The following is a 27,214-nucleotide window of genomic DNA, read 5'->3' on the forward strand; positions in this document are numbered from 1 at the left end:
ACTTGCTATGTAGACCAGGCTGGCCTCGATCTCACAGAGATCCACCTGCCTCTGCTTCCAGAGTGCTGGGATTAAAGGCATGTACCATCACTCCTGGCAAACCTTTCATTTTTTAACTGTTGTTAAGTAACTAAGCAATTTTAAAAGAATGTTCATGTATCAAAGTGTACATGTCCTGTGGGTCCAAGTTAAACCTGTGGGCTTCCAGTTTGTGACCTTGGAGTAGATGCCCACACAGGCCCTGTCAGTACCTAGGGCCCCATGTCTTACCAGTGGGGCAACCAGAGCCCATGGCTTGTCCATTCAGTGTGACCAGAACTGATCCTGACTGAGTGCTGACTTTGTACCAGATGGGTATTAGATTATTTAGTCATCGCCAGAGGCTGATGCACAAGGAAGCACTTTCAACCTCCCTGAGCTGAGAAGATGTGGTTTGGGAATGGATGGCAGTTGTCCCATTCTAACCTGGTGGAGCAGACACCTGGTATGGTCTACATACTTAGCGGCCCTGCCCTCCTATCCTGCTTCCTCCAAACTGGCCACCATCTTCACAAGGACACTTAGCACCTAGCAGCCCAAGTGGCATTCGGGGTGACTCAGGACTGCACTTGAGAGAAAATTTCAAGATTCCCATGCCCTTCTACCCAGGGCCAGGCTTCCCCATTCCTCCCACCATCTCTTACAACCCACCTCCAGTCAGCTAGGATGTACAGCTGATGGGTAGGGTTGACTGCAGTAGAGCTGAGGATTTTGCAGGGCTCTTTCTGCTCTTCTCTAAGCCCGGGCTCAGCCAGGTGTTTGCTTGCAGAGGCTGGCAGCAGGATCTCCATCCCTCCTCCCCAAGGCAGGCCCCAGGGCTGCAGATGTGGCAGATGTTCCTGGGTGGGCTGGCGGGCTCTCATTCTGTGGGAGCCAACAGCACCCCCAGCTAGGGAATTCTGGGCTAATGCTCAGTCCTGGCATGGTCCCCTCTCTCGGTGACCCCTCCAGTCCAGGTCACTGCGACAGATGCTGGGAACATATGCCATGAATTAATTCACTCCAGCACAGCCGCAGAGGACCAGCCTCCTCCTCTGTCTGTTCCAGCCACGCTTGCTTTCTGGTTTCTCCAAAGCCAAAAGAAACTTGATTTCCCCTCCTCCCTGGCCCTCATACCCCCTCCATGGGGCCTTCTCCCCTTTCTCCTGGGCTCACTGCTGAAGGCATGTGCTTCCTAGAGACTAATAGCATCAGAGAGCTAAGGAGCCTAGAACCCCGACCTCTAGCTTCTTGTCCCCAGATAAATTATGTCCCAATTTTCCTGAAATAGATTCATTTGTTCCTTTTTAAGGGAATTCATCTCTCTCTTTGAGAAGCAAGAATACCTCCATCCTTCTAGTCTTTCATTACATCTAACTCAAATCCTCTATCCTTCCGGTCTTTCCTTACATCTAACTCAAGTCACTCCTGCTATAGTGATTTTTCTGGCTAGAAACAAGCAGCTGAACTCTGGGAGCACATTTGATTTTTTTCTTCTAAGGAAGGATTGGTAAAGTTTTTCTGGAAAGAGATAAATAGTATATATTTCAAGCTTTCCAGGCTGGATGATCTGTGTTGCTCAATCCCAAAGGAGCCAGAGACCACACATCAACACATAAACATGTCTGTGTTCTGGTACAATTTCACAGACCAAGGAGGGGACTGGATTTGGCCGATTGATTGTAGCTCACTGACCCCTGCTCTAAGTAAACCAGCCTGCCTTTTATTTCCCAGAGTGCACACAGAGTTCCTCCTCATCTGGACAGTGGAAGCAGAGCCCATGGGTCCCGCTCTGGGGCAGAGCGGCTGCCTGTTTCTCTAGCAGTTTGCAAGCATCTCCAGGCCAGCACCAGGCCTCTTTTAGCTCTGCAGTCCTAGAAGAAACAAAGAGCTTGAAGGAAATGCAAACATAATACAATCTCAACCTAAAATGCTTCCAGGCTAGTGGGGAAAATGTTCTTGGAAATAGAGCTAAGTTGAGTGAGGAAGATAAAAAGAGGAGTCAGGAGAATGTGATTCTTGCAGACCTACCTTTGAAAAAGTTAGGAAAGGAGAAAGGAAAACAATTAAGTACTAAAGCCTGATGCTCTAAAGCACTGGAAAATGGAAAAATAATAAATAAATAATAAATAAAACCAATACACTGAAAACTGTTTGGTAGTTTACTTGTGAAAGTGTCACATCCACATATGATCCAGCAACCTCACTCCTAGGAATCTACCTAAGAAAAATAACAGCCTCCATCCACATAAAGCCTTGTACATGAAGGCCTCCAGCAGCATTAGTCCTAATAGCTCCAAACTAGAAGCCACCCAAATGTCTGCCCGTGATCAATTAAAAAAACCAAAGGTGTTGGAGATCTGTAATGGAACAGCATCCACCAATAAAGATTACTCTGGCAGGGGCTGGAGAGATGGCTCAGTGGTTAAGAACACTGACTGCTCTTGCAGAGGACCTGGGTTCGATTCCCAGCACCCACATAGCAGCTATGAACTGTCCTCCAGTTCCAGAGGAACCTGAAGCCCTCTTCTGACTTCCATGGCATTGCATGACATAGGTGCACTCACATACATGCAGGAAATACACTCATACACATAAAATAAAAAATAATAAAATATTAAAAAATAATAAAAAGATTACTATTGGCAAATGTTTCACCATGGATGGATCTCAAACACACGTGAAAGACACCAGATTCAAAAGACCACATATTTTGAGCCCATGTAGAGGAAATGTCTAGAAACTACAAATGTAAGGAGACAGAGCAGATGGGTGGTTGTGGGGACAGGCCCAGGACTGACTGTAAGGACACAGGGGAAGCATTACAGTGATGTGCCTGGCTCTCTACATTTGCTAAAATTACTGGATGAACACTTTCAATTAGTCATTTTCAGTCTTATGGTATGCAAGTTATGTATCAATAAAGCTGCTACATGTAGAAAGGAGCCTGGTGCAAACCATTCTTCTAACTAAGGCTGAGAGACGATGCTGCATGAGGGGAGATAAAATGCAGGTGGCATTGCTGTAAAACATCTAAGGTGAATTTTCCTAGAGGTCAATCTACAATGCTCTTCCTCAGGAGCTATCCACCTTGTTTTTGAGACAGGGTCTCTTACCAAGACCTGGGATCCTCAATTAGGCTAGACTCACTAGCCAATAAGCCCCAGAGATCCATCTGTTCCTGCTTCCCCAGTGCTGGGGTATTATAAACATGTACCACACCTGGCCTTTTTTTTTTTTTAAATGCAGGTGCTGGGGAATCAAACTCAGGTCCTTATGGTTGTGCAGCAAGCACTTTACCAACTGAGCTATCCCCCTAGCCCTTGATTCATCTTTTTTATGTAAAACTTGAGAATTAAAAAAAATTATTTATTATTTTTATTTTATGTGTATGAGTGTATTGCCTGCATGTATGTGAGTGCACCCGTGTCATGCAATGCTGTGGAGGTCAGAAGAGGGCTTCGGATTCCCCTGGAACTGGAGTTAAGGATGGTTCGTAGCCGCCATGTGGGTGCTGGGAATCGAATCCAGGTCCTCTGCAAGAGCAGTCAGTGCTCTTAACTGCTGAGCCATCTCATCATATTTTTAATCCCATTCAGTTCTAATATCAATAAAAGCCGATTTTCCTAGGCACAAGAATCCTAAGACGACAGTGCTACTGCATTATTCCATTTTCCAGATGAAAATCAGTGTCACAAAAGAGCAGAGCAACTCATGCAACAGTTCATTCTGCTGATTCTAGAACTATGTTCCTTGCTGTTTCATGCTCTCTCCCCTTTCAACATGCCCTCCGCTCCATCAACACTACCTCAAAAAAAAAAAAAAAAAAAGTCTAGTGCCTCTGGGTATGCGGGCAAGGACACTAAACTTCCATCTCTCCCTGTAGCAAACACTGATCTGCACAGAGGTCTCCAGTCTGTGTGCCCACAAGTCCCCCTCTTATCTAACTGGCAGAGAACTTGATTGTTACTAGTAGCACATTTGAGTTTGCCTCTGGAACATGGAGTTGTGAAAGCCCTGGGAGTTCCTGGGGATCAGTAAAGACAAGCCAGCAGCCAGGGACAGAGAGGCCCCTACCTCCAGCTGCAGTCCTGCCCACAGGGATTCCTCTGGGGCCCTTCATCTGGTGTTGCAAATTTCAAGGGACCGTGTCATGAAGAGCTCTTAATGCCGTTCTGTCTGCCCAGCATACTGAGCACATCTGGTCTGCTTGGGATCTGACCTCCTGACCTCTGGCACAGGACAGACAGAGCCTATTGTTTCCGTACCTACAGCACTATCCCTCACAGAGGTCATGCCCCATGCCAGCCTCCTGGCTCTGGAGTCCTGTTTTCTCTCCTGGAACACCAGTCTGGCTTCTTCCCTCGGCTCCTTCAGATCTTAGTGCAAACATCGCAATCTCTGGAAGGCTTCACCTGACCACCCCACACATTTATTTATTTTTGAGACAGGGTCTCATGTATCCCAGGCTGACCTTGAATTTGCTATGAAGCTGAGGATAACCTTGAACTTCTGATCCTCTTGTCTCCATCTCTCTAGCACCAGGATCACAGATGGGTGCCACCATGCCTGGTTTATGTGGTGCTGGCCACTGAACCCAGGGCTTCATGCACGCTAGGCAAGCACGAGTGTCTTATATGTAGTACAGTAAGGCCACTTGGTTCTGAACACCAGCACTGCCACTCAGTACTGGGTGACCCTGGGCAATCTCTTCATGCCTCTGAGCCTCAATCTCAGCATCCGATACATGGGCTAACCATGTTTCATTGACAGCTATGGGGATGGAGTATAAGGGAACTCCACCTGCTGAGCTCCAGAGCTAGCAGGCTTGAGCACTCAGTGAGGCTGGATCTTGTTGCTGTTATAGAAAGGAGCCCAGTCCTAGCCACTGGCTCAGGCTGGCTGAAGAACTCCAAGGTTGTTAGAGCCCAGAGGCTATGGAGTTTGCTGGTAATTAGAGGACTAGAAATGCAGCCTGTGTCCTTTGGGTTTCAGAAGGATGTAGGCTCAAGAAAAACCAGCCTGGATGAAAACTTCTCAGTGGCCATGGGAATTATTCCAAAGAACTGTCTGGGCTGAAAGTGTGACTCTGGAAAAAGGCAACAGGACCCCAAAGCCACTAAGTCCCTGAGTTTATAATTAACCGACAAGCACCAGCTCTTCAGAATCTGGAGCCCAGTAGCTCACCAGGGAAGGGCACTGTAGTCACACAAAAATAACCCCCCAGTGGGTTTTTGATGTGTGGTGCCTCTTTGTTTTTCTGAATTTTAATGAAAGTCTTTCCAGGCAGGAGGAAGCACTCAGCAAGCACCCATTCCTGTGGTCAGGGAATGGGCCCTGGCTGGCCGTGGCAGCCGGCACAGGGCCTGAGCGGCCAGCAGAGGCATCAGGGGGAAATCTCCTTGTCTTCTGTAATATCTTGGGGAGAAAGTGAGAAAAAAACAGGATGTTGTGTTTAGGGAGAGGGTGGGGCTCTGCACCCATCTCAGTACATTCTGGAAAAGCTGGAGATCAGAGCCACAGCTGTGTGCCAAGGTCAGGGCTCTTGAAAGCAGGAGTGAAGAGCCCAGCTTCCTAAGAGAGTGCTTCGATTCTCAGGGCTACCAGACTGGCATCTCCCATCTCCCAGCAAGGGTCACCAGGAGGCTCTAGGGACCTGTGGCAGGAGGGAGAAAGGACAGTGCCACCGAGACAGCCACCTACCCTGCCCCTTACTACACCCACTGCTTGCTGCTCTAGAATAACTTGGTGAAGCCACAGCCTCGCCAATGTACTAGATGGCCCCAAAGTCAGAAAAATGCCACACCCACTCTCCCAGGACTCAGGTGGAAGCTGTCTGCAATGTCTTGAGGTTCCACACTCCAGGGAGCTGCTGAGGACTGACAACTGCTCCTACGAACACCCATCCTCCCTCTACGCTTTTGAACTTGCTCACATGCTCTTCGTGTGGCGAGTTCACAGAGTTCTTACCAGATTGTTTAAAAGTCGCCCTCCTTCCATGTATGATGATCATGCCTGTCGTTCCAGCCATTGGAAGACTTGAAGTAGAAGGACTGGAAGTTCAAGGTGAGTCTGGGCTACACAATCAGACTATGTCACAAGAGGGACTGGAGAGATGGATAAGAGGACCAGGGTTCATGGTTCCCAGCACCCATATGGTGGCTCACAACTATTTGTAACTCCAGTTCCAGGGGACCTGACACTCTCTTCTTGTATTACCAGGCACACACATGGTGCACAAACATACATGCAGGCAAAATATTCATATACACAAAAAAAAATCCTAAAGCAAAATGTCTTCCTTCACTCATAGAGTCTTTCTAAGAGGGTACTGGAAAGAATGGAAGAAGTGGTCACAGAGTAAAGCCATTTATTGACTTGGAGTTTTTCAACATAGTCTACGGAAAATAAATATTTTTATTACAAAATATTCTGTTTAAAAATTCTAAGCTGCTTGCAAGCTCCCTTGGTTTTAGACTTTGCATTTGTTCCTAGATCAGGTGTGTCTAGGTGGTCCCACAGGGTCTTCCTTCTCTGTCTGCAGCAGGTCCCACTCAGTGAGGAGCTCTGAGGAGACCTCGGTGTACAGATGGCCCCAGTCCCAGCCTACGTCATCCTGCCAAGATAGAGATCACTCCATAAGACAGAGAAAAGCCTTCCCCCTGGTCTGCAGCCAACTTCCCACCCTACCTGGCTCCAGGGATGCACAGGCCAGGCTGGGGAGCCGGCTTGCTCCAGAGGGCTAAGGGCAGGGAGCAGGAGCACCATACCTCTCGCACTTCATGCTCTGGCGCAAGTACTTTGGTGAGGAGCTTCAAGTCAATCTCACCATCCTGTAAATGCACAAAAACACCAGGCTGGGCCCTCAAGGGTATCAGCAACTCTCTTACAAAGTAAGGAGTGGAGTTTGTGTGTATAATAGGACTCCCCAAACTGAGTACCCCAGAAATGCCTTGATCAAAGAATAAAAGCTTGAGTGAGTTACATGGTCACTGGGAAAGGAGGAAGTCTACGTGGCATCCCCCACACTGGGAACATACTGGGGAAAAGCAACACCAGGAGGGCAGAGCACATCCACAATATCAGGTGCCATCGTGTGCCAAGAGTGCAGCCAGGGAACAGGAAGTGGCATGCAGATCCCTGGCCTATGGTTGGTTTAGGCATGCTGTGAGATGGCCAAGGACGTCACCTCCAGCTTTTCCAGGCAGCCTCCAGGATGTGGAGGAAGTGTGTACAGCTCTGGAGGGACCAAGACCTGTTCCCATGAAAGCCCGCCCTCTGGGCAGAGAAGTTGGTCCACTCACCAAGGTCTGAAAAGCTGAGTACTTCATGAGGTCATTGTCCAGGTCACGGTAGGTCATCACACGGTTTACCTGGATACTGAGGGAAAGAAAGTGCAGTAACCACAGACAGCATCAGTTCTAGTGGAACTACTGGGTCGCCATCTCCAGAACCTCATGTGCAGACAAAATGTCCTAACAAAGGGGGAGAGGTAGGATGGGGCCCATCACCAGAAAGATCTGGATCTACATGGGAGTCAGCAAGGCCCACTACAGATGGCATCTGGGCTGTGTCCATGTATATATCCTTGGCTTCCTTACAAACTGCACACCTAGCTTCACATACCTTGGAGGGGATGCCACCTGCAAAACAAAGTCTTCTTCCTGTACATCTTCCAGATCCGGAATCACAGGAATATCTGCAATGAGAGGTGGGGGCATGACTGTCCACAGCACCAACAGGGCTCCTCCTGCCTCGACACTTACTGCTTAGTTGAAGTCACCTTTAACATGCCAGTCCTGGTGCTGTGGCTGGGTTTCATGGACACTCAGACAGTCAAAGGTGGAGTGCCAGCCATGTCTGAGCCAGAGGCCTTATCTGAGAAGGATCTCCTAGTAGTTCTGGTGCCTTGAGTTTTCCTCAGTCACTGTGCAGGCACCAGGGAGGGGGCCTTGGAGTGGATCTCCATGGAGAATTGTAAAGAACCGGAAGGAAATCTTGGCCCCTGGTGATGGGCTTCCATGAGGGCAGATGAAAGTGGTGCCAATGGGCCTGGCACAGTCAGAGACAGAAAGGGCAGTGTGTGGTATCATAGGCAGAAGTGACACCCACCATGTGCTGGATAGCTTTAGTGTCAACTTGACACACCTGGGTTGAGGGAGCCTCAATTGGGGAATTTCCTCTATTGGACTGACCTGTGGCCATGCCCATGGGGCATCTTTTTTGACTATTGAGTGATGTGAGAGGGCCCAGCCCACTGTGGGTGGTGCCACCCCTGGGAAGGTGGGCCTGTGTGGCATAAGAAAGCAGGCTGTGCAGGGGCCAGGAGAGCAAGCCAGTAAGCAGAGTTTCTCCACGGCCTGTGCTCCAGGTCTTGCCTCCAGGTTTCTGCCCTGAGTCCTACCTTGGACTCTCCGATGAACCGTGATCCGTGAGATGTAAGCTAAATAAACCCTTTCCTCCCTGAGTTGGTATTGGTCAGAGTGTTTTGTTACAGCAATGGAGACACAAACTAGGACACACCATGACCAAGATCTATACATGCATTAGCTCCAGACAGCAGTTCAACAGTTGTCCCAGTCCTGCTCCTGGCTGCTCGCCTACCTCTGAAGGACATTTGAGCCCCATGACAGAACCTGGCTCCTAATACTGTACCTGGGATTAGGTTCCTCGCGTACAAGCTCACTGTAACACAGCACCGAGTCTAACAGTCCCACTACTCTTGCTCTTAGGGAGGTTTCCTTCTCTGAACTCTCTAGCCGTGATTACAGACATGTGCAGCGACAGGAGACCATGTCTTCCATCAGTCTTAATGTCACACAAACAGAGGAATGAAGAGACAAGCATGTTACTTCATTATGGCAACATAGGTTGCCAAAAAATTGCCCATGGAGACAAGCCAGTGTGCCAAAGACACATTTCCTCCAAATGCGTATCACTAGCTGATTCTGGGGTTTTGTTTTAATCAATCAGAGCAAAGAAAAAACGAGGTGGGACAAGAAGAAAGGGGCAAAGTGGTCCTTGGATTCCTAAACCAATTCCAAATACACAACAAAGGGAAAAAAAATCCCATAGACTAGTGCTTCATGGCCTGAATTCAATTTTACTTCCGAAGGAGGCACAGAATCATTCCTAGAACAGCTGGGAAGACTCTCGCCACTTCCAGCCATTCATTATTTAGACTCTGAGATTGCTCTAGTTAAGCCAAGCCAGAGTATATAAACGCCAGTTCCAAACTCAAGAGTCTTTATTACTACTTCCAACACCAATTCACAGACACTGTACCTGGAAAAGAGTGAGCAAAGGAGAGGCAGAGACCTGGAGAGAAAGAGACAGGCAGGGAAAGGGAATCCTGAGGAGGGATTAAAAATAAAGAGAAATTGCCAACAGGAAATAAACAAGAGGCACAGATACCAGTTTCAAAATAATGAGCAACACTTTGCAAGTTCTGCATCTAAAAAGCAGCTCTACATGGTGGCCCACGCCTTTAATCCCAGGGAGGCAGAGGCACGCCGATCTCTGTGAGTTTGAGGCCAGCCTGGTCTTCTTAGCAAATCCAGGCCAGCTAGGGCTACAGGGAGACCCTGTCTCAAAAAAAAAAAAAGGCAGATCTTCAGAGCTAAGTTTCTCTTAAGCTTGCTTAAAAAAAGAAACCCCTAAAACAAACAAAAACCCCCAAATACAAGAGATGGAATTCCCTAAGATTCCATTTCTTATGCTAACAGAAAGTTAGCTTTCTTTTTCACTCTCCCTGTGATCAATACATTGATTGTGCAAGTGAGGGGGGCTGGGCTCTCTGGCTAAGACCACACAGCCCTGCAGAGGGACAGGAAGCTGGCTGCGGCCTGTGCCATCCACACAGTGACAGTTTTGGAGTGGGCCAGTTAGCAGCTCACTGTTGGCTCTCCTTGGCTATGGGGCCCAGCCTGAGATGAATATTCAGAAGTTAGTGAGAAAATGCCTCATGCTGCGTTTGGGGCTCAGGATGAGGTCTTCCCCAACTCCTCTTTCCCTCCACAACTTCAGCATTTGGATCCTGTCAACTCAGCCCAGCATCTCTGAGCTCCGAGGAATTGTACTTCTGCCCAGTGTCCACTGTCACTCCCCATGGGCTTTCCTGTTGGTCCCCACTCCCCCCCTCCAAATGTGCACAAAAGAGTGTGGGGCCGGCCCATCTGTGATAGATCAGGGGTCAGCACAGGCCTTGGCAAAAGGCTGCTTGGAGTGGCACTAGTGGGGCTGGCCACACAGTGGGATTTCTCTCTAATTGGAAGCCTGGTGCCCAGTAGAACTCAGTGAACTGCCTAAGTGGGACAGAGCCAGCGATGACAGCCAGGCCAAGGCAAGCTGGAACATTCCGGTGCAGTGACAGCTTGAGCTATCGCAGCAGAGGTAGGCCATCCAATTCCCTGCTCCCAGTGGAACAGGTGGCCGTGGAGCAGGCTTTGGGCAAACTTCAAAGAACTTCACAATTTTACAGCTTTCTGATTTACAGTCACAGACAAGTGCTTGCTTATATGTTTGGAAGACATTGTGAGGAACTGGTTTTCTCTTTCTCTTCATCCCTTCCCCCAATTTGCCGTTCTGTCACATATGCCAAATAAAACAAAATGGACTTCAGAAACCTGTTTCTTCAGGGCTGGGGCAGTGGCTTGGTGGGTAAAGTGCTTGCTGTGAAAGCATGGGGACCCGAGTTCAGATGCCCAGCACCCATGTAAAAATGCTGGGTGTGGCAGCATCACCTGTAATTCCAGTGCTGAGGCAGGAACACCCCTGGAGTTCACTGGGCTACCCACCTAGCCAAAATCAGTGCGCTCCAAATTCAGTGAGAGACCCTGTCTCAAAAAATAAGGTGGAGAGTGACAGAAGACACCTGATGTTGACCTCTGGCCTCCACATGCATAGGTGTATACACCTGCACATACAACACACACACACATGGAATCCTCACCATCAAATTACCTGTAAGAAAACATCCAGCCCTGCTCCCTGGACTGCGAGGTATTGGGCACATATAGGTTGTAAAATATAATACCTTGAGAGCACACAGTTCTAACAGGGATCAGAAGAGGAGGAAGAGGAGTCAGTTCTGATACTACTGAGAAGGGATTGCTATTTTATCTTTTTTTTTGCAGTATTGGAGCTGAACCCAGGATTCTACACGTGGTAGACAAGTATTCTTCTACGGAGCTATAGGCCCAGCCCATCTAACACTATGTCTAAAAGCCAATAATTCTGTCTACTTTGTCCTTATTTTCTGTTATGCTAAAGCACTGGCAGTAGCCTTGAGGCAGGCAGAGCAGGTGTGCAGAATTCCTGCCCCAGTCAAGGGTGTAAGCCCTGGAGGCAGGAGCCTGCATCCCCTACCACCCTACTTGTATGGCTTTATCCCCTCTGTGCCTCAGTTTCTTCATCCGTAACATGACGATCACTCCTACCTCATATGGCCACTGAGTATCAAATAAGGTAATATAAAATATAAAGCTCAAATATTTGCTAACTTCTTATTTCCCTGCCAGCTGTTCTAACACTGAGTGTGTAGAGAGACTATGGCCCCATTTTCATTTCCTTATTTAATTCTGATGGTGATCAGTTTTTAGAAGAGAGCATGGAGGTGAAGCAAGATTAAGCAGCTTCTGTGAGGTGATGCCCTTAATAAACAAAGGAGCCAGGCTTCCAAATCCTCCTCTGGGGTTCTCTCACAGGAAACTTTCTTTTCAAATGAAAAGGATGTTCAAAGACACCTCTCATATAGCGGAGGGCTGAAATGCTTCTTACAGCAGGATGTCTTTTCCCTGGGTTCCCATAACCAGATAAACAGAGTCCTCACTGAAGTGCCTGACTCATTACTGTCCTCAAGGACACACAGAATGGCCAAAGTGCACCTGTACTGAAGAACCTGAGACACCACCCCACCATGCCACCATACTTCACTAAACTAACTCCAAGAAGGATGGGGCGGGGCTAGAGAGAGGACTCAGTGGTTAAGAACACTGGCTGCTTTTACAGAGGACCCAGGTTCAATTCCAAACACCCACATGGCAGCTAACAACAGTCTATAACTACAGTTCCAGGAGACTCCAACACCCTCTTCTGACCTCCACAGGCATTGCACAACATGGGTACACTTACACACATGCACATAAAATTAAAAACATAAAATATTTTTAAAAAGAAAGACAAGGGGCCAGGTACTTTCAACAGCTCAAAGAAAGGGAAGAAGAGGTAAGAGCTGTGTGTGATGGCAGCGCCCTGGGACTCATCCCTCACCTCCCAGCTTGGAGCTCTGGCACAGGCAGAGGTGCCCAGGCTAGAGCTGCCCAGGCCAGAGCCCTGACTAAGTTCTCCTCCTATGACAGCTATCTCAGTACGCTGTTAGCCACCTCTCTGCCCCACATGGTGCCTGTTCTTTCACACTGCGGTGGAACATTTGTCTATCAGCTCATCCACCCATCCATCCATCCATCCATCCATCCATCCACTCATTTATCAAGAATACTGACTGAGCCCTCACCATGTGAAAGGTATCATGCTAGGTAACACTAGTAGTAGCAGCAACAAGACAGAGTCCCAGCCTTCAAGGAGTACTAGTCATCAAATGGGGATGAGAAACAGAAATAAACATTCTGCTTATAAATAATACACATCAGACAGAAAACTCGCTGGGTTAATCCTATGACAAAAAAATAGGGAGAACTGTTTTATTATTTTTTTTCAAGTAAAGTAAAAGTCACATTATAGGTACAATAAATTCAAGTGATAGGAAAGCATAACATAAAAAATTTACCTTCCTTCTATAAGATCCGTCCTTTCCCTAGAGGCAATCAATTAACTTTTGTACATGTTTACTGAAAAGGGTTCAAGCATATCACAGCATACCTGTCCTTTGAAAAATGCTGTATTATTCTGTGACTTCTGTCCTAGATATAAAGATGTATGCTGTTCTTTCAAATAACTACCCAGTATTCTACTAATGAATGCTCCATAATGTATGTAACCCACTCCAGACAGGATGTGATTTAGAATATAGAGTTATCAGGTAAGGCTTTAGGGAAGGCCTATCAGAGTGAGGGACAGAGTCGAGAATGAAGAAGCAGCAGCAAGGTCACGTCAGGCAGGGACAATATGAGGGACACTCTAAAGGGAGAAATAACTTGCAACCCTGAAGGTAGGCTAGGGTGGCTGGAGCCCAGGAGAGACTGGTATGGGTGCAGCAGGAGAGAAAGTACATGGTACCAGGTGAGGAAGAACCTGCCTGGGTAAGAAAGGAAGACACACAGCCTTTCCTTGGTGAATCAATTCTGAGCCCACAGGCAGAATTAAGAGCTTCAGATTTTGTTCAGATTTGGTCCTTCCATAATTGATTCATGGCCTCAGATAGACCTCACAACCTTGTAGGAAGCAGAGTTAGTGAAATTTGCCCCAGTTTGCCCCTTAGATGGTAAACTAGCTGAGGTCAAATACACGCCTCCCAAATAAAAACAAAATAAAGGGCAGTTGAGCAGAACTGAATCAACAAACGCAAAAGCCAAGCACACGGAAAGTCTTCTACATTGTTCCGATTACAGGGTAAGTGCTGCTGAGTCTTAGAGTTGCCTAAGTAGGACTTATTCTTCAAGGTCAACCAGGAGTGATCTTTGTATATTTCCTGGATTTGAAATGATCATAGCAAAGGCTTTGCCCTACTCATAAGCTGCAAAACCTTCTGGGAAAAGCCTATGCATCAAGAAGAAACAATGAATGAGTGTGGACAAAGGCACACACAAAAAAGAGTTGTTCCTTTGGGCCCACTATGGATCATCCAGCTCATCTTGAGGTTGGGTTACACTGCCTTCACTGATTCTGGAAGCATCCAACAGAGGCTTGCTAACGCACAGTAAAAGCTCCAAGAATTTACTTCACAAAGAAAGATCAGCAAATGAAAACTCATTTGATACTGGAACACTAGCCTGCTGCTACCTATCAGATCCATCTAACCAACTAACAGATGAAACCACTGAAAAAGGTTAAGCGTGGGGCTGCAGATGTAGCTTAGTTGGTGCTTGCCAAGCATGTGCAAGGCTGTGGGTTTGATTCCAGCAGCATAAATACATAGTGCCTATATACATAAAAAATAATAAATATACATTAACACAAGTGTATGAATTACTCCTGGTTTCAAAGATGTGAGAAGCTGCCTTCCTTTTACCCTAAAATAAACATGCCACAGACAGTATCATACCTATAGACTACATTGCTCACTACCTACTCCCAGAGGGATTCTGTTCCATTCCTGTGGCCTAACAATAAAAAGCTGAGCTGCTTCTAGTGAGAAGATCTCAAATCTCTTCAATATCCCATGTGCCAGTCTGCACTCCTATACAACTATCTGTACTAGAGCAGGATGTGACCCCCGACTTTGACTTTTTGAAACAGGGTCTCATTCTAGCCCAGGATGGCCTCAAATTCACAGCAATCCTCCTGCCTCAGTATCCGGAGTGCTGAGATTACAGGCATGAGCTACTGATGCCTGGGCTCAGAAGTGATTTTTAGGTGGCCTTGGCTTGCCCTCATGGGCTCTTCACCTGGAGGAGGAAGCAAAGCAGGCCCCGGTGTGGCCTCTGGGTCCTACCCTGGAGATGTCTTAGACAGAGAGCCCTTTGCCCTACCCTGAATCCCTTTAAGTTCTATTCTTTTGCTGATCTGTTTTTTCATTTAGCAATGCCGGGGATCAAATCCAGGCCTTACACATGCTAAGCATATGTTCTACCACTGAGCTACAACACTGCTGATTTTCTTGGTCGGGATTTCTGTGTGTCCAAACAGGTTCCTACAGAGCAACATCGAGTCTCTTCTGTATTCCAGCACTTTCTTGCCTTGACATTTTACCAAATGACACAAGTGGTCGGTTTATCTTCACCTCCCGAGGTCCCTTGGGGTGTTTACTGACATCTGCTCCTACCGTTTTACCTGCTAACTGCTTGGTACGCACATCTTTGCGCAGGCTTCTTTCCCACTCTGTGACCTGGCCACAAGCAGTGATTCATAGGGCTCATGTCTGCTACTCATTGCCAGGTTCAACAACCAATCCACATGAAAGGAATCTGGGCATACTGCTTCAGGATGCCCACATAAGAGCAGCCCAGACAAACCTCCAATTCTGTGCCTGAAGTCAGCATTCACCAGCAGAGCAGAGAAAGAAAACATCGGCCATATTTTTAGGAGGCAGCAACTCGAAACCAGAGATTATGATTTTTCTCTGCAGCTGCAAAACTTTGTTTTACTGAATGCTGTTACCTTCTGCATCACGTATGGGGAATTTTAAACAGGCAAATGGAAGAAGGTCTGATTGAAGATGAAGTTAAGTGAAAGAAATTGGTCTCATTTAGCACATGACAGGATTCATCTGTGTTCCCAAGTCCACTGAGGTGGCATCATGGGCGTTTCATATTCATGAGCTGCTGCGACACTATGTCCCCTCATTTACAAAGAGCCGTGTTCAGCAAATTCTGTCCCTGTGGACACCCAGTGCATTTCATGGTCTTGTCAGAGAGACATCAAACGCTCCAGTAACCAAATACCAGAAAATGGCTTTAATTAGTGGATCTCAATCGTATAAATAATTTTTTTCTAAGTGAAAAAATGGAGGAATTTTTAAAAGGGAAAAGAAAAGGCAACAGCAGCAGGCAACAGGCTTCAAACACCCGAAGGAACAAGGAAGAGGGGTCTCCGAGGAGTCCTGCAATGGTCCCCCATACTCCCTGAATCAGGGGATGAGGTCTCCGGGCCTCTGGCAGGCCTACTGTCTGAAGACTTGTCCCTTGTGATTTCTTCCACTGTGTTACATGGGATTCAGGTCATCCTCGTTATCAGCAGGTGAGGAGAAAAGGGCAGAAACTGTGCTGGTGGCCAGAAAGCCCCACTGCAAAGCATAGGGCCCAAACCGACTATGAGCAAGACAGCGGCTAGAGACAGGGCAGGGTACATGCTTGGGAGTCATGCCTGGGCAGCTCCCTGAAGAAGTCTGTGACAGGAGACAAAAAGCAGGAGCCTCACCCCACATGGTGAAATGCCATGTGTTTCTGCTAAACCAAAAGTCTTCTAATGTTGCTCAGGAGGCAGACCGGACCTTGAGAGGAAGGAGGTCAAAAAAGACCCTCTAGGCAAGCATGTGGTTCCTGAGATAGGCCAGGACTCCCCACGGCTGGGTTCTGGCTAGATCATTAGCAGAGAAGGGGCTTGATAAGAGCACCCATGTGGCTCATGGCATTCTCTGGTGCCTGATCCCACCCCTCTATTGCCCACAAAGTGATGTTACCATGTTTCTGAAAGAGCCCTCAGGGTGATAACCAGATAGAAATTTCTTCTACCAGCCCTCCCAAGGCTTCTGAAGGCTTGAAAGGAATCAGTACTGCCCATACAAGAGAGCCATCAACCAGGACCAAGTCATGCGAACCATCCCAGGGCAAGCACTTGTGAGAGACAAGCAGGCCCAAGAGGATTCTCAGAGGCAAAGGCCCAGGAGCCTTAAGGAACTCAAGTCTGAGAAGACCTGAGTGTCGCCTGCTAGAGTGGCCTCTAGGGACCATCATCCCACTGGTGACTGGCAGCTGAAGTTGAGTAACAGGCTCTTCAGCACTTCCTGGCAGTTTTCTCCAGTCATTACCTGCAGGTCTGTGTTAAGGACAAGGAACTCTCCACTTTCTTCAGTGAGACCCAGGATGAGTGACACAGTATTAATGTGACAGAGAGAACACCATTGCAGAGGGGCCAGGCAAAGTGTGTTAGAAACCAGGCATATCTGATTCTATTTCATCCTTTTCGTGTTATAGTGGGGAAAAACAAAACAAGACAAACTATACTTCTTTCATTTGAAATCCTTAGGTTTTGTGCTTCTCCTTATATATATTTATTAAAAAAATGCTCCTTTGATCGGTGCCACCCGTGACACCCCACATACGGAACGCTTCTGAGAGGCTCCCTCCACACAAGGCCACTGCTGGCGACAGCCAGCTGGTTTTGATCACAGCCATTCCGAATCGGATTTTCATAAGATATATGAGGAGTCTTACTGCTGCTCTCTCTTATCAGATGAGAAACTGGGGGGAGGGGAGGATGGGTCCTGAGGGAACAACGCAACAATCAAGGGCTGCGTGGTTCTTTCTGTCCCTCCGCTGCTGCAATTTTCAAAAGAGTTCGCCTCAGGCAATTTTAAATGATGGTGTCTCAATTCCGTAATCATCTTTCAAGAGCTTTCTCTTAAAGGGTCTTTTAGGTAAACCTAGTCTGTCAACCACACTTATGGACTCAGAAAGTACACTCCCAATATATGTCCTCCTGTGTATGTGTATAGATGTGTTCACACACACAGTGAATGCCAGTGAAGTTTTAGAAAGCTGGAGAACTAGAGTTCAGAAAGAGGCACCACTTAGCCATCAAGTTTGCTTCTTGCAATGGTAAAAGGATCCCGCTGGCTTCTCCCCAGGCTTCTGCCATCCCTAGGATTGGCTGGCTTGGGTCCTTGAGAAACTAATCTCCATGTGTGTCAGAGGCAGGAACTTCTCTGAGTGAGGGCCAGGTGATGTCCTATATCCAACCCATAAACATACCTGTCCCTTTCCATTTCACCTGGGCAGCACCTGGCAGCCAGGTTTCAAACTGAGCAACCACAGCTATCTGTTCATGAGTGCACTAGCAGTTCCAAGTATCCCAGACCTCAACTTGCTGTCTTGGGAGCAATTCTGTAACTGCACCTGTCTTCATTGCAGAGCGGGCCTTTTCTTTAATCCTCATCATTTGAAAACGACCCTCAGATTTTGAGCCTCTATCTCTTGGTCACATACACACACCCAAGGAGCTTTGGAGCTCTCTGAAGAGGCTGTAGTTCTCAATGTGCATCTGCTTGCATGGAGGAGTTCACGTGCTCTCACCCCTCAGCAGCCACTTCCTTCACAACTGTGTGGGAAGAGGGACTGTGCTCCCTGAAGAAGGCTGGACTGCTGCTCACATCCACATTTGGACAGCTTCAGAGGACTAAAAAGGAGTAACTTCAACCTATCCAGATTCTACCTTCTGCCCTCAGTGAGGAAGAACCCGGGGGATTGAGAGCAGATACCCTGATGTCTATTGTGATTTCAGGGAGATGGAATTCGCCTTCACATTTGTCATCTGAATGTCGCATGAGCTGCTATGAATCACATTCCTCCAGCTAGACTACAAATGACACAATGCTGATGGCGCTTCCTCTCCATTCCCAGAGGAAGGTTACACAACCCGCTTCAACGAAAACATGCGTGCATACATGCACAAGCTTTGTTCTCATTCTTCCCGTTCTCCTCTTCAGATGGGGACCTGCAAGTAAGTTTGTTCATGTGAACAAAGACAGTAGAACCCCAGAGAAGGCTGCTGCTAACTGGGCTTGGAGATGTTGTGACAGTTATTCTGGAAAGTCTGCTGTGGTTTGAATCTGAAGTGCCCTCCACAGGCTCATGCTTTGAACACTTGTTCCCTAGTTTGTAGCGTTATTCTGGGAGGTTCTGGAACCTTTAGGAGGTAAAGCCTGGTTAATGGAAGAAGGCCTTTGAAGGTCGTATCTGACCCCTGGTCCCTGTCTCCCTCTCTGCTTCCTGGTCCACCAGGATGTGAATACCCTAACATGTTCCTACTACCTTCTGCCCCACCATGCTTTCCCTGTCACAATGGACTGAGATGAGACCCTCTGAATTTGTAAGCCAAAATAGATATGTCCAGTTTCAGGTTGTTTCCAGCAGGTATTGTGGTCACAGTAGCACAAAGGTAACTAACAGATCTGGTATGACCTAGAGACCTCAAGATACCACCCGGGTACAAAGCCCTCTTGCTTGGCTCTGCCAATGCAGCAACATAAATCTGACCAGGCCAGACTTCACTGTGCAGTTAGACTGGGGTAAGAAAGACTATGATTGAGCTAACCAAGAACAACTACTAAAGCCTGCTCCATGCTTAGCACAGTTCTCAAAATTTCTCTAGCATCCTGTCTTTGGGGAAGCCAGAAGAATACAACGAGACCAGTCTCTCCTGTTTGCCAAGGCAGGCAATACCAAACATTTCTCCATCCCATGAACTAGAAACCTACTCTGTGATGGTGTGTACTTTTCCTAAGCTAGAGCCAAGGGATCTTGAATTACCTCTTGCAAAAACCAGCACCAAGTGAGAACTCATCGTGTGTTAAGTAAACTCCTGGGAGGTCCACATAGCATCTCTGTCTCGCACACTCTGCATGCAGTTTGCCCCCATGGCCTCAAGTTCTCCATCCACTAGAGCTCATTTTTTTCTTAGTTGCCAATAATGTGGCTATAACAGTTAATCAAAGAAACACTAAAGCTGGATACCCCTGGGGCCAAGAACATTTTCTGCTCTTGCAGAGGACCAGATTTAGTACCCAACATCCATGGTGGCTCACAACTACCTGTAATTTCAGATTCAGGAGGCTCTGATGTCCCTTCTGGCTCCCATGGGTACCAGGCACACATGGGTACATATACATACATGTAAGCAAACACTCATACACATTAAAAAATCTGGATTCCCATTCCTGAGGGTTGCAATAAAGGGTGTACCCCATGAGGAATCAGTAAAGCTGGATCTCCTGTGTCCCAGGCTAGCCTCTAACTTGCTGTGTAGGATGACCTTGAACTTCTGATCCACTTGCCTCCACTTGCTGGGATTACACGTGTGTACCACCACATCCTATCATACTGTGCTGGAGACAGAACCCAGAGCTTCATGCATCTAGGCAAATGCTCTAGCAACTGAGCTCCTTCCCCAGCTCCTGATCCTAAGTTTTCTTATCACCAAGATAAGATCTGATTTGTCTTTATTCTGAATATCCACTGGAATAGGTCTAATAAGTTACAAACAAAACAGAAAAGGAAACTCTAATAGACTTGCTGGTAGCAGTGTTTTCCCAAATACTCTGTAGTGACAGTCATGACCCGCAAAGAAAGCACCACCTCTGTTCGAAAACATCGGCACAAAAAAACCCATTTTCAATAATCAGCCAACCTCACAGACTCCAGCTCTGGCCCATTCTGGCCTCAGATCGGTATTCACACCATAAGCCAGCACTACCCACTGAGGCCTTTTCATGATCCAGGGTGGTCCTTCAAGTGCAGCATGTCTCTGTGCTGTCAGCTTGTTTGGTGACAGCTACGCACTGGGCATTTCATGGCCCCGTGGAGACTCAGGTCTTATCAAACCTTCCAAGCTCCCGAATACTCACAGTACAACCTGTAAAAGCCCTGTCAGACTCCTGCTCACCCCAAAGTATGTGTTCCCCTTGGCAAGATTCACCATAGGCCCAAGAATTCATTACCTAAAAGCAATCTCAATGGCTCTTATGGAGAAGAATGGCTCATGAGAGAACAATGGTCAGGCCAGACAATTCAGCCTTGTGTCACGAGAGCTTGAATGTGCTAGCCTTTGACCTCTCTGTGTAGCCTGGGCTTTGTGGTGGAGTACATTCCACAGTAAGAGGCTTGGCAGAGCTGAGGAACTGGGCCAATATGGAGCTAAGAAGCCCAGAGGAGAGCAAATCTGTACCAAGGTGCTGGAACAGGAGTGGAGACCTGCTTCCTCAGGAAGGAGGGCTGGGAAATGAAGCTAAAACTATACCAACAAGTGAGAGCTGATCACAAGAGCAAAAGGATGGAGTCACAAGGACTATGTCTGAACCCTGGCTCCACCCTGTCCCAGCTCAAGTGTGCTAAGCAGCCTGTACTGGCTCAAAAGAGTGGCCTGCTACGTTTCTGGAAAATTTTCACGCTGATTAGCTACCATTTGGATGCTGAATGTCCACAAAGGTCCCTGTGTGCAGACTTGGCAGGACTGGGAGGCAGAGGAAAGCTGAGGAGGTAGACCTAGTAGAAGGTCCTTAAGCCATGGCTTGGGGCATGCCTTTGAAGTGGACAGTGGGATGGTGGTTTCTTCCTCTTTGTTCCTGGCTCATGAGGTGAACAATTTGCTCTGTCATCAGCTTCTTGTCATTGTTATCCAAAACACCGTCCAGAAGCCCAAAGCAGTAGGCCTCATCTTGGACTGGAACTTTCAAAACCATGAACCCAAACATACTTTTTCTCTTGATAAGTTAATTATCTCAGGTATTTTGTTATAGTAAGGGATAGCTGATTGTATTAGCTACTTTTCTTGTTGCTCTGATAAAATGCCTGACAAGAAATAATTTAAGGAAGGAAGGCTTTCTCTTAGCTCAAGTTTGAGGGTACAGTCCATCAAACATAGGGAAGTCAGAGCATCAGGAGCTTGTGTTGGTTGGTCACTTTGTATCCACAGTCAGAAGCAGAGAAGATGAATGCTAGAACTCTGCTTGCTTTTTCCTTTCTCCTGACTTGAGCATTTAAGAGTGTCTTCCTACTTCAATTAACCTGACCTAGAAAGTCCCTCACAGACATGCCCAGAGATCTGTCTCTGAAGTGATTCTAGATCCTGTCAACTTGATGATCAAAATAAATCACACTGACTAAAATATGTCTATTGAACAAACATTAATAAAGTTATGCAGCCTTATAATTAAGTTACATGGAGAACAGAGGCAGTAAGTACCAAAGCTCAGCATGTCCTGCATGTCACTGCATGCTATTTTGGCTATGCTTTCAACATTGTTTACAGCTAAGTTAGATACACAGAGGGATATGACATAATGACACGCTACTGCCCAACTGTCCTACTATGGCTAGCGATGCCATATTGGTAGCTTGAAACTAGCCAAGATAGGGAGTATTAGTGCCACAGAAATTGTCAAACACTGTACATTGTGACTGGTTTTCTTCTGGGTTGCTGGTTGTTAATTTACTCACACCTCAGTACTTCCTGGCCTTGTGACTGCACTGAGTTATTTAACAAAGCTTTCACTTCCTCCTCTGTGGGGTGGCGATAATCAGTGTCTCCCCTTGTGGTGAGGATCCCTGAAGCTCTGCAGGTAAAGCAGTTAGCGTAGTGCCTGGCTCCAGGTGGGCACAGATCTAATTATCAGCACTCTTTCCTGCAAGAGTGACTCCTGTTTCAAATTTCTTAGCCAATGTCTTGTAAACAGAACAAGGCACAGACAAGAGAGCGGGCAGCTTGACTCCTGTCACAACCTCTGAGCACTGGCTGTGGAGATGCTGTGTATGGGTATAGAGAATGGTAGGCAGGAATGGGGTCCAAAAGACTTTAGTGTGTAGTGCTATTCTCTTTGAACTTAACCAAACTGGTTTAGTTAATAAAACATCATTGGTAGCTAGGTGTGGTAGTGCATACCTTTAATCCCAGCACACTGGAAGTAGAGGCAGGCAGATCTCTGTGAGATGGAGGCCAGCCTGGTCTACATGGTAAGTTCCAGACCTGCTGGGGCTATAGGGAGACCCCGTCTCAAAAAAAAATTTTTTTTTTTAAATCATTGGTAATTGTAATAGTTTAAGTGGAATTATGGACACGCAGGAACAAGGCTTAGAAGGCACCTGGGAAATCCCACAGGTGGCATGAAGCTTCAGGAAGTCAGGGAACACAACGGAATGCTCTCAGGCACCAGGGCTCCATTTTAGTTTGTTCTCAAAGAATTCTTTCCACATTTTTTCATTCTCCTTATTTAAGCTATTTTGGCTCAGAGTCACTCTGCTATCTGCTGGAGAAGGAATGGAGAATTTTGTAGAAAGGTTAAGCAAGAATGAGGCAGAGCCCAAAAGAAAGAGAGAAAGCCCCGACAGGGAGACGAGAGGGGAGCAAGAGAGGAGCAGGAGAGACAGGGGCAGCGGAGAAAGAGTCCTCTAGAGATAGCCTGTTTCTAATTCCACTGACAGCCCGGCACCTCACATCTCTTCCAGCCTCATTGCTCGGCTATGTTCAGCCACTTTTACCTATTTTCCCTGTTGACATGGACAGAAAATTGAGCAATTACCCTTAAACTCAAAGCTCTCAGATCATCCAGATTGCTACACTTGAAGAATTAAGTTCCCAATCGCCCCTGGCTAGAAGTGGCTCGACTCAGCTTGTCCTTTAGGAATTAAACACTTTTTGGTTGGCCAGAAGGATTTATTATTCCTAAGGTTCTAAGGTATTCCACTTCTGTCAAAACTGGACCTTGGGATGCAAAGGAGACAGCCCTCCCCCATGAGGCTGAGGTGCACCATGGGCTGGGAACTGCCACAAGAGGGAGTCACAATTTCAGTCAGTCCCGCAGGACGCAAAAAGGCAATGGTTAAACACAGTGGCTTCTTTTATTCACTCCTGTTTTTGGAGACCTTCCACTTTAAAAAAAAATTGAGACAGGGTCTCCCTGTAGCCCCAGCTGGCCTGGAACTTGCTATGCAGACCAGGCTGGCCCCAGTTTCACAGAGATCTGCCTACTCCTGTCTCCCAAGTGCTGGGATTAAAGGCATGTACCCCATGGCCAATCCAACTTTCCACTTTTTAAAGACATATTTGGGAGGTTCACAAATTTTTCCCAACTTACATTTAGCTCTGAGAAGTTGAGTCCATGTTCAATTGTATATTTGAGATAGTTTTAAGCTACATATTCTGTGTGTGTGCACATGCACGAGCGCAGGTCTGTCTTTGGATGTGTATGCATATGTGTGTGTGTGTGTGTGCATGTGCATGTGTGTGCACGCGCACGTATGTGTGTGTTTCCATGTGGAGACCAAGGATTGATTTTAGGTGTCTTCTTCAATTGTTCTCCACCTTATTTTTTGAGACAGGGTCTCTCACTGAACCTGGAGCTCATTATTTGGCTACACCGGATCACAGCAAACCCCAGGGATCATCCTGTCTCTGCCTCCCCACTACACCCAGATTTTTTACATGGGTGCTGGGGATCAAACTCAGGTTCTCATGTTTGGGTGGCAAATACTTTGCCAGCTCAGCCTTCTCCCTAGCCTCCTTGAAGATTCTTTTCTGAAGGTAAACATTCCTTTTCTCCCATCTCTGAACCTCTCAGTGTTTATCTCCTTAGTTTCTCTTTCTGTCACGAGCTTGCCTTCTATGAGCTGGTGGGTTTCAGAGCTGAGGAGACTAAGCAGGCGTGGATATCAGGAGGTGACATACCCTTGCCCTTGTCTCCTCCTTTTTCATCCAACACCCACAGCCCTTTGCTGGCAACTTCTACTCTTCTACTAAGTTGATATTTGAAAAACCACTCCTTCAGATTGGCCTTCCTTCCCCATCACACAACTCCACTTAAGTATGTTTTTCTAATAACACCTCACACTCTTCCTTCAGGACTGAATCTTAACTCATTCCTACTTATTTAGTTGTATGATAATTTAAGTCCTGTTCCCCTACTAAGCAGTAAGCTGCAGGAAGACAAAGACCATGAATGTCTTGTTCACTGTCATATTCCCAGGGCCCTTCCTCATGTGGCTGATACCACAATGTAGCAGTTCCTCAATAAACACAGCCTAACTCTTGGAGTTGTCTAAACCAGCAGTGAGCCCAATCTGTTTTCAGAACAGTTCCTTCTGATTTCTCACAGAACTCTTCTTTCAACAAAAAGCATACTCTATTTATTTGAACAGTACATCTAGCATGACATGGGAAAGGAAATGAGAAACTCTATCTTATCAGGAAAGGATTTTCCTTTTTGACCCCTACTATCCCAGAACAGCATACAAAACCACAAACAGATGTTATCAATCTAATTCCACATGTTATCTGCAACATGAACTGTGGATAATTCATTGCTTTCAATGTTGCTGCTTTCAACATTGATATGTTCACCACACACACACACACACACACACAAACACACACACACACACACACACACACACACAATTCTAGGCCAGGGGCAAAGTAGGGTCATTTTTTTTTTAATATAAAAAAAGAATGGATGATCTAAGAATTGACAAGTGGAATTACATGCAATTAAAGTTTCAATACAGCAAAGGAAATAATCACCAGCGACAAGACAGACTACAGAGTGGAAAAAAGTATTTTCCAAATACAGATCAGACGGGAGTTTAATATCTAGACTATATAAAGAACGGCAAAAATTAAACACCAAACACCATCTAGTTAATAAATGGGCTAAGGAAGTGAACAGTACGTTCTCAAAAGAAGAAATACAAATAAATATTTGAAAAAAAGTTCAGACATCCTTAACCATTAAAACTGTTTTGAGATGCCATCTCACCCCAGTCAGAATTGCTATCAAGAAAACCAATGTCAACAAATGCTGAGGATATAGGAAAAGAGAAATCCCTACACACTGCTGGTGGGAGTATAAACTGGCAGAGCCACTATGCAAGCCAGGACAGAGGTTCCTCCAACACTAACAGCAGAACTACTACAGACTCAGCTCCACCTGTCCCAGGGATACACTAGAAGGACTCTAAGTCAACATACCAGGGAGATGCTTGCACATCTGTGTTTTCAGCTGCACTATTCACAATAGGTAAGAAATGGAACCACCCTAGATGTCTATCAGCAGGTAAAGAAAATATGGTGTATATACAATGGAATTTTACTCAACTATAAAGAAAAATGAAATTATGATCTTTCATTTAATCTAGGAAAATGGATGCAACTAAAGATCATTATGCTAAATGAAACAGACCAGACTCAAAGACATTTAAATGCTTCGTATTTTCTCTTATATATAGACTTTAGATTTGAATTTACATATATTTATATGTAAGAGTGTGTGTGTTCGTGAGATGAAAGTATAAAGGGGACCATGAGGGGCTAGAGAGATGGTTTGACAGTTAAGAACACTACTGCTGCTGCAGAGGACCTGAGTTCACTTCTCAGCACCCACATTAGGAGGTTCAAAACTTCCTGTAACTCTAGCTCCAAGGAATGTAATACTCTCTTCTGCCTGTGGGCACCTGCATTCATGTGTGTATACTCCCCACACAGATACATATGTACATACATAATTAAAACTCTTTAAATTTTTAAGTTTATTTTTATTGTATGAGTGTTTTGCCTGTAAAGTGCACCATGGACATGCAATGCCAGTAGAAGCCAGAGAGGGCGATGGATCCTCTGGAACTGGACCTACACATAGTTATGAGCTGTCACGTGGTTGCTGGGAGCTGAAACAGGTCCTCTGCAAGAGCAGCCAGTACTCTTAATCATTGAGTCATCTTTCCAGCCCCCACAATAAAAGAAATCTCAAAAAAAAAAAAAAAGAAAGAGAAAGAAAGGGGACCATGAAAGGGAATGAAGAGACCTCAAGGAAGGAGAAAGGGAATTAAAAAAAGAGAATACACATGACTAGAAATCAGGAGGAGGCATTATTTAATAGGAAGGAGAGCAGTAAGTCACAGGGAAAGGGGACAGAAGAGGCTGGGGGATGAGGATGAACAAGAACAAAGTATATGGCATGTATGTATAAAAATGCCATAATGAAACCCATTACTTTGAATGCTAACTTAAACACAAATTAAAAAATACTGAAAAGAGCTCACCTCCCTCTGCTTCCCTGGGCCTGCACGACTCGCAGGCCTCTCTCTGACCCACAGGCCTCTCTCTCCGGGGTAAGTCCATTGCGGCCTCCACGACTTGACTCCTCCAGCCTCATTCACCCTCCCATCTCCTCCACCGGTCTCTCCTCCTAACCTGGGTCCTGTCCCATTCCTTGTCTGGGTCCTGCCCCAGACACCAGGGGAACCACCACTGCTTCCTGATCCTTAGCATCCAGACCAACTCAGTGCCTTCTCTGGTCCCCAGGAGCACTCTGGGCCTAGCCCGGCCCTCACCTCCCTCTACGCCCTTGGGCCTGTACCACCGGCTAGCCTCTTTCCTGGACACCAGGGCTGACCTTTCCCCTTCCTGATCCTTTGCATCCAGATCAACCCAGCTCCTCAGTGCAGTCCCCAGGAGCCCTTGGGGCCGCTTCCTGCCCCCATCTCCCTTTGCATCTCTGGGTGGCACAGCCACCAGCTGCCCTAGACCAGCATCTTTCCTGGGCCCAGCTCCCAGGCCCGGCCAACCCCCAAATTCCTGAGGGCAACATCTTTCCTGGAGGGATCCAGACCTTAGGAGAAAGCTTGAGAGCATCTGACCCTCATCTGACTTGGGCCTCTGTGGGAACTCCTGAAGACAAAAGCAATCTGGCCTCGCCAATATAAAATCAAAAGAGAGAACTGGAAACTTAGAGGAACCAGCTTTTCATGCCCAAAAAGTACACCATAAAGAGACATAAAGTTTACAAAAAGAAGCAGACCTAAACTTGAAGGCTTGA

At 46.6% G+C, this 27,214-nt stretch overlaps 1 protein-coding gene across 2 annotated transcripts in view; it reads right to left on the reverse strand.

The window, feature by feature from the left end:
* Positions 1-6,371: 6,371 nt before the first annotated feature.
* The window catches only part of Ift43 (intraflagellar transport 43), a 103,730-nt gene continuing 82,887 nt past the window's right edge, over positions 6,372-27,214 (reverse strand). Inside the window, exons 6-9 of one of the 2 annotated variants that reach the window (XM_008840242.3) lie at positions 7,645-7,717; positions 7,323-7,398; positions 6,709-6,851; positions 6,372-6,634 (exon numbers count right to left, since the gene is read on the reverse strand). In XM_008840242.3, the coding sequence (XP_008838464.2) occupies positions 6,625-6,634; positions 6,709-6,851; positions 7,323-7,398; positions 7,645-7,717 (302 nt within the window). In that variant the 3' untranslated portion in view covers positions 6,372-6,624. The remainder of the gene's footprint in view (positions 6,635-6,708; positions 6,852-7,322; positions 7,399-7,644; positions 7,718-27,214) is intronic. The other variant, XM_008840233.3, reaches the window with a different exon arrangement.

This window comes from Nannospalax galili, unplaced genomic scaffold (genome assembly GCF_000622305.1).
Source record: "Nannospalax galili isolate Female #2095 unplaced genomic scaffold, S.galili_v1.0 scaffold330, whole genome shotgun sequence".
NCBI classification, from domain to species: Eukaryota; Metazoa; Chordata; class Mammalia; order Rodentia; family Spalacidae; genus Nannospalax; species Nannospalax galili.